The sequence below is a fragment of the Dermacentor albipictus genome, unplaced genomic scaffold (genome assembly GCF_038994185.2).
Source record: "Dermacentor albipictus isolate Rhodes 1998 colony unplaced genomic scaffold, USDA_Dalb.pri_finalv2 scaffold_13, whole genome shotgun sequence".
Taxonomy (NCBI): domain Eukaryota; kingdom Metazoa; phylum Arthropoda; class Arachnida; order Ixodida; family Ixodidae; genus Dermacentor; species Dermacentor albipictus.
In genome coordinates, this window is record NW_027225567.1 from 11,124,660 (window position 1) to 11,132,323 (window position 7,664).

The 7,664-nt window shown below is 45.8% G+C and overlaps 1 protein-coding gene across 11 annotated transcripts in view; it reads left to right on the forward strand.

The window, feature by feature from the left end:
• Positions 1-7,664, forward strand: part of LOC135915696 (uncharacterized) — a 293,473-nt gene that overhangs the window by 137,048 nt on the left and 148,761 nt on the right. For all 11 annotated transcript variants that reach the window (XR_011509490.1, XM_070528622.1, XM_070528621.1 and 8 more), the window contains one exon: positions 7,442-7,584. Coding sequence is in view for 10 of the 11 variants with exons in the window: in XM_070528622.1 (XP_070384723.1) it covers positions 7,442-7,584 (143 nt within the window). In the remaining variant the exon portion in view is untranslated. The remainder of the gene's footprint in view (positions 1-7,441; positions 7,585-7,664) is intronic.

Here is a 7,664-nt window from a genome sequence, read left to right on the forward strand (position 1 = left end):
TATAAAACATAGTTCTGCATCACTCAGGGAAATTTGCAATGGCACTCAGGGAAAACCTGGAAAACTCAGGGAATTTGGAAATGTCAACTTGGTAGACACCCTGTAGAAGGCGCAAGTGGCTAGCCTACACAAGCCGCTTGCGTCCTCTTACCTAAAGCTCTCCAATGTGGAGAAGTGCATGCGTCGCAGGCAGCAAAATTGACCAAGCAGAAGAGAATACAGGACTATTTTTTGCGAAACTAGGTTAGTTTCATTAATAAAGTGCTTTTATAAATGCTATGTGCTTTCATGACGCCGAATTGTTTAGCAGGCCTATATAGAATTATGCCCTATATTGAACTGATAGGCGCTTTATTGCAAGTTCGATATAACCGGGTTCGACTGTACTATCGAACCCACTTAACGATTCCAGAGATAACAATTTATCGATTATAATGACCTAATTTCGCTGCACTTTTGATTTCCCGAACCTGCGTATTGAAGCTGCGCCTAGCTATAATGAACATTTTTAAGAGCACCATACTGTTACGACAAACAATTCACGAAAAGGAACACTGCTCGCACACGATAAATGATGACTCAGAAGGGTTTGAGTGCGAGCTAGTTGGTACAGATCATTCATATTTAAAACAGTGTCAACAATTCAAACCTGATTCCAGTAAAAAAAAGGGCACCCGTAACGGCAAGACATTTTCTAAATGCCGGCATGCTGCAAAAGCTTAATTCCGCTTCCAACCAACTAGAATGCTTCTCTATCGTATGCAGAATCCAGTCGTGTCCTGCTGATAGCAAAATACAGTTAACCTCAATATAATGAGTCTCGATATAATGAAGTATTTAACTTTTTATAACGTCTTGGAAAACTGGCGGCTCTTTATACGAAGTGTCTATTGACTGCAAGGGTCCCAGAAAACTAAAAGAATGCAAACATACTAATCCACAAAAAGGGACATGTTACAGAATTGAAAAATTATAGGCCCATTAGCTTACTCCCAGTATTATATAAAATATATACCAAAATAATCTCCAATAGAATAAGGGCAACATTGGACTTTAGTCAGCCAAGGGAACAGGCAGGCTTCAGGAAGGGGTACTCTACAATGGATCACATCCATGTCATTAATCAGGTTATCGAGAAGTCCGCAGAGTGCAATGAGCCTCTCTATATGGCTTTCACAAATTATGAAAAGGCATTTGATTCAGTATAGATACCAGCAGTCATAGAGGCACTACGTAATCAAGGAGTACAGACCGCTTATATAAGCATCTTGGAAAATATGTACAGAGGTTCTACAGCATTAATTCTACACAAGAAAAGCAGGAAGATACCTATCAAGAAAGGGGTCAGACAGGGAGACAATCTCTCCAATGCTATTCACTGCGTGCTTGGAAGAAGTGTTCATGCTATTAAACTGGGAAGGCTTTGAAGTAAGGATCGACGGCGAATATCTCAACAACCTTCGGTTTGCCAATGACATTGTTCCATTCAGCAACAATGCAGACGAGTTACAACAACAGGGTGTCTACCAACCGGGAAAACCGGGAAGACCGGGAATTCTCAGGGAATTTGAACGGTCTGGAAAAACTCAGGGAAAACTCAGGGAATTTGTGCTTCTGTCAGGGAAAATTAGCTGTAACTTTATTGAAAGGGAACGAAAGTCGTGTTAATGCTGGCTCCAGTAACAGAGGAATCGCAGCGAATCGTCATTGACGCCGTGTCATCGGCACGATGTACTGCCAGAGTAGTTAACGACCGATTTTCTAGACGCCCGATTTTTCGGACATGCCCGATTATTTGTACGGTTTTGCGGCACCACCACGTACTCCATATAGTCAATGTATATTGCCCTGACTGCAGGTCAGAAATAGCATTAATCAAAGCCGCCACCGCCGCTATTTTGATTATCTCGCCGCCTCGAACCGGCACTCTCGCAGGCAGATCCGCTGGCAGCCGTAACCACCACCGCGGTAACGTTAGGCCTAGCTGCTTCTATGTTCGCTATTAAGCTTCTTGCCGTGCGGTGCCGTGTTTTTCATTGAAAGAATTTGCCGCTATCACCAATGGCACCGACTCCGCCTTTGTAATCCTCGCGATTGGCTTTGAAGCTCGCACAGCACAGCGCGTTGCGTAATGCCAGTCTTCGAAAGTTAGCTTCGCCTCAGTACACTAATGTTAGGCGGTGAAGCATAACAAGCACGGGAAGGGGGCAATTGTCACGAGACACGGTATGTATTCCTTAATTACACATGCGTGCACCCCGTCTCCTGTCACAGTACAAGCCCTAATATGCCTAATAAGCGTACTGGCAGGCCTTCAGAGCTTTTTCAGACGTGCCTGTGGTAATTTTAGCCCTTTAAGGCAGTTAAAGACATGCATTAATTTTTTCAGACTGCCCGTTTTTTTTTTCAATTTTTTCTTGCGGCCCCTCGGAAGTCCGAAAAATCAAATGTTGACTGTACAACTGACCAAGAGGATGCTTCAGATGATCCATGTGGTGAAAGTGTGGTAGAAGGAGGATGAGAACAGAAAGGACCGACGCACTGAGGAATTAACGGGAAAGGAAGGGTGCCTCCGCCTTGTTGAAGGAGCTTGAGCTAAAGAAACTAAGTGTTGGCTGACGCTGAGACACAGGTGTCCCTCATCCAAACCAAAATAAATTTGTTTAAGCAGTGAAACCCAACACTGAGATGTTGTGTACGGCTGAGAGTATGTCAGGACAGTTGAGGTTGACTTCCCAGCGGCTGAGAGAGAACCTTAGTTGTGACAAAGTTCAGGACCTCATACAGATGAGCTTGCTATCAGTTGATAGAAATAGCTGACATTAAAAAATATTTACTTATGTATGCATCTCCTTTTCATTCGCATTTGAAAATGTTCGACTCAATTTGGAATGGGCTTCACCATTTCTTTCGCTGTGTATTTTACTAACACCTTCCTTCTGTTGTCTTTTTAAATAAAATAGATATTACTCCTGACTATTCAAAGTGGATTAAGTAATTTTTTGTTTCAGCATGCTTACTAGAGAGTGACAGCATCGGGCAACTTGGTGTCAGCCTGTCTTGACATAAAACAAAGTTCTGGCTCATTCAGGGAATTTCGCAAAGGTGCTCAGGGAAAACCTGGAAAACTCAGGGAATTTGGAAATGTCAACTTGGTAGACACCCTGAACAAATGATTGAGGACCTTAAAGGGCCCCTCACAAGGCCCCATAGCAAATTTTAAGTCATATGCCAGAAGTTGTTACGTGTCCTTTAAGGAGCGTTCTGCCAAAAAAAAAAATGTCAAATCAGCTCATTAATAGGCAAGATAGAAATATTTCAGTGCCATGAACCCGTGATTTCAGCAGGTGGGCTCCACTGCATAGTGAGACTCCCTCACCACTCACCCCGTCTAGCCTATGCAAGGCTCTCCCATGCCGGACCAGAGGATCGCGTGACACATACGTCACATATGCCTTCACTCCCCCCCCCCGGCAACGTGCACCTCTGCTGGTTTATCTGCTGGCGGCGTTGCGCGCGAGCTGCTGTTCCGTGCAGCGCACCATTTTGCGCACTGTGCACAAGGACACATGACTAGCGGTATAAATCAGTGCTACATGAATGCAGTGCTACATGAATACTGAGGGGCAGAACAAGCGGATCGCAGAGCATGGTCATGCGCTGGAACACGGTAAAAAATGGCACAGTTTTGATACCTGTGCACGTGACTGCACGACCGTGGGAACAAGCAGACGAAACGGTAGTGTACCACTCTTGCTTCGGTCTGAAGTAAAACAGAAAAACATGCAGACATTTCGTTTATGTGTTTTATTATTTCTCTAAACCTCAGTTTGTCAATTCAAGCAACATATCACATAAATAACAGATGTTGTCTTGAATAATTCTCGAAGTCGCGTGTCACCACAAGCTAGCTCACACTGAGGACACGATTACGTAGGCGCAGGAGCCCGACTACGTCACCGTCCCTCTTTGGACGGATTCGCCTTAAGTGAAGAGGGGAACGGCATTCGGATTGAAATTTCAGGCCTTCAGGTCACAACACTGGCAGGGTGAAGAGCGGCAGCAGCGGTAAGCGAATTCCCCTTCATGCTGCCTCTCACTTCAATGCGAACTAAGCGCGCGAGAACACAGCACACGTAAAGCTGTCAGTCGTCCTAGCTCGCCAGCCTTTGCACTCTCCAGAAAATTTCTCCAAGATCGGGCACACGTGGACGTGATCAGCTGTGCGCCTCTGTGGTCGGTCTAGAAGAGGACACGTGCTCTAACCTTCCCACTCCCAGTCCCCTCCTAGCACATGCTCACTTCCCCGCTCAGCCTCCCCTCAGTGCCATGAGCTTTAGGCCGCAGCATATGAACATTTGACAGTACACAAGCAACCATTGTTGCGTGGACACTATCAGAGCTTGTTACAAAATGATTTCGTTATGACTAGGGACTTCAACGCTTTTGGCGGCAACGTGTGATGTGCCGTTGTGATGCTGCAATCTTGTTTATTCTTTTTTCAAAAGCCTTGAACTCTTGAACATCATTATTTCTCAAATCTCATTGCATTGAATGTTTATCGATCTCAGCGAACAGTTACCTGCTGCTTCTTGTTTCTTAACAGGTGCATAATCAGGTACATTCATTGCTTAGTGCTAACTCAAACATGAGCATATACCACGCCTTTTTTAATGTGCTTCTTACCGTTCCCTTTTCATTGCACGGAACTTGCCAGTGTCTAGCATGAACAAGTTCATAGACGAAAGCTTCATGACATTACCTGGGCGTGGATGAGCGTCTCGGTTCACACTTTCTGCTACTCCCCGAACATCGCAGCCCCAACACCGTATCAGAAATCTTCCTCATGGAACTGCTTGCTGTGCAGCTGAGTTGTAGCCGATGGCTGCTTGCCTTTTCTAAGTTTGACAATCCAAGCTTCACGCAGCTTCTTGTCCTGGGGGGAACGCGTGAAGGCACACACTGGGCTCCGTTGTGTATGTCTGGGACTGCAGCATCAAGCAGTAGCCTACCACATTACGCCTTCAAAGGCAGTCACTACGTATTATAGTGCTTTCAATTGTTGTCAAGCACACATCCAAAGCGGAAAGACTTCCACACCTAATCAGAACTGCAGCGTAGTTGGGACTTTAAAAATTCATTTTCAGCTCACTTCACAGCTTCCGAAGCAGTTGACACGGCCTCTGTGTTCATGTGATCCTTTATACCGTGTCATGCCAACAGCGGCACCAGCTTTTTCAGTGGTGGCACTTGCCCCGAATAACGGCCTTTCAAAATAATGAACCATTTGCCACGGTCCCCTGTAGTTGGTTATGCAGAGATTTCACTGTATACAGCACTCGTGTAATATTATTAAAGAACTGGGCGGCTATAGATATGCAACTTGTTAAGCAGATGACATGCTTAACTGATTAAACGGTATCACGAAGCCTAGGACAGCTTGGAGGGAATTAACTCCTTATTGAAATGCTGAAATAACTGTGAATTACTAGTTATATCTGCTGTTATCTTGAAATCAAAGAGCAAGCTGAAAAAAAAAAGATCTCTTAGTATAATAGATATTGAATGTAATATTGAGTGCTGTAAGGTATTGCTCCAAACAGTAAATTTTCAGGGTCCGAAAGCATGTACTGGGTTTACACAATTGTAAGTTGACCTATTTTTTAAAATTTGAACATCTAAGGGGGGGGGGGGGGGGTCCACTTACAATCGAAACCAAAGCATGGCACCGCCAAAAAGGCAAGACCAACGAGATATCAGGGGAGCTACAACATATTTACAATTTTATGTTTGCTGTATGGCCCTACCCGTATTTTTCGCTATCCCGCGCATTTGTTCATTTTTCGGAAGGGTTTTCCAACATTTTTAAGTCTTACAGTGCACACAACACCTTAGGGGGGTGTCAATAGTTGATGTAAGTGCCGCTGTTCAATTCACGATGGCACCCTCAGAACAGCAGCGCTTGTGGGGAGTATCGATAGTTTATGGAAGAGCAGACACCGCTCATGTGTTTCTTTTTCCCTGTAGCTCATAGTTTGACGCGTTCGAATTGACTGCCAGCTATGTGCTACTTCCATGCTTCCCCAGTCGTCATGAGTGCCATAGGCCCACTAAACATTCGGCGCTCGTCAACAGCAGCGTTCAAGGGGCCTGCCGTCCTTTACGCCGAAGAAACAAATCACTGCGCAGCGGGCCGCAAGTTCGATGGTTCTGAACGGGTGGTGTGAGAGTGGCGACTGCAGCAAAGCAAAATTTTCACCTGTGGCAACAAGCGAAGAATTTCCCACGGGTTGAAGTCTGGACACTTTTCGGAGCTGTAGGCTAAGCCTGCAGCTCACGTTGCTGAAATGAGTGATCGGTCCCTGCCAGTGAAGTGTGACATGGTCAGGAAACAAGCCCGGACCTTCGCCTTAATTTTAAGGCCCTGCTCCGCCGTGAGTACAATGAGTGGCTGGCGGCAAAAGACCCCGAAATTACGCCAACCGGACTTGTCAAAAGAGCCTCCCTGATGGCTGCGTGTGGTTGGGTGCACTCGGCGTGGGCTGCTGTTCCGCAAGATGTCCTGGTGCGGTCGTTTGCCAAATCTGAAATTTCGCTGGACCACGACGCACTGTGGGACCGCAGGAACTATGACGATGGCAGCACTAGTGAGGACGACGGCGCAAGTGAAAACGAGTGGTCCAGTGATCATGTCAGCTACTAATAAATTTTCATTATGGAATGCACCCTCGGGTATGCTCTTCTGTTTTTTTTCCCCTGTCACGTGCAATATGGGGGGGGAGTCGACTTGCAATCGTGTAAATACGATACTACTTTTGCTCCAAACTGTAGTCTTATTTCTGCTGCAAAAGCTGCACATAAAGACCCAAGTGCCGCTTCCATCACAGAATAGTCTATATGTCTACAATCTCAAAAAGGCAGAAAAACCATTTCATCTTCGCACTGCTGGTCTACGCGCAGCAGCTGAGCTTAGCTGCGTCTGCTGCACACGTCCTCCAAAACAGCAATGCCTGGGCTGCGCAGCGTAGTCTACTGCAGCTGCCACGGGTTGTCATGACGAGCCCTTTTGCCGACAACAGAACACTAAACAAGACCCTACACCCAGAAGGCTTTGCTGCCTGTGTAGCTTCCAGTGCACTAGCAAAGACGAAAAAAATAGAGAGATAACTTCCCTCATAATTGAATGATTTGCAAAATTTTTCCACTGTGAGATTCGGGAGATGACGTCCACCAATAGTGAGGCCATTCTGTGGTTAGTTAAAAAGGTTTCAGGGCCTTTTTAAAATGCATCCTGGTTAATGTAACTTTTTGCCTGTGTCAAAGGTGCAAGAAAATTATCCTCTGTTTTGTTCTGTAGTTGTGGGTCTTGGTACTGCTGCATCAATACATTACGATTGCTTCGTAAGCCTTTCTTTCTTGCCGACATTTGGCTGTCTCGCAGGAACTTTGCAACTCGGAATATCTGCAGCCCTGCCCTCCTGCTGTGCAGTCAGCTGTGGAATTGCCCCCCGCTCCTGACACTGGCAACAGTCTACCCCTAGCCAAGCGCCGGTTCTCTGTTGCTGCTGCTGCTGGGGACCTGAGGTACTCAAGCAGTACACATGTATTGTGTTGGGCAATGTGATGCTAGGAGTTTGGCAAAGGCTCTTCATTTGTCTGGCTTT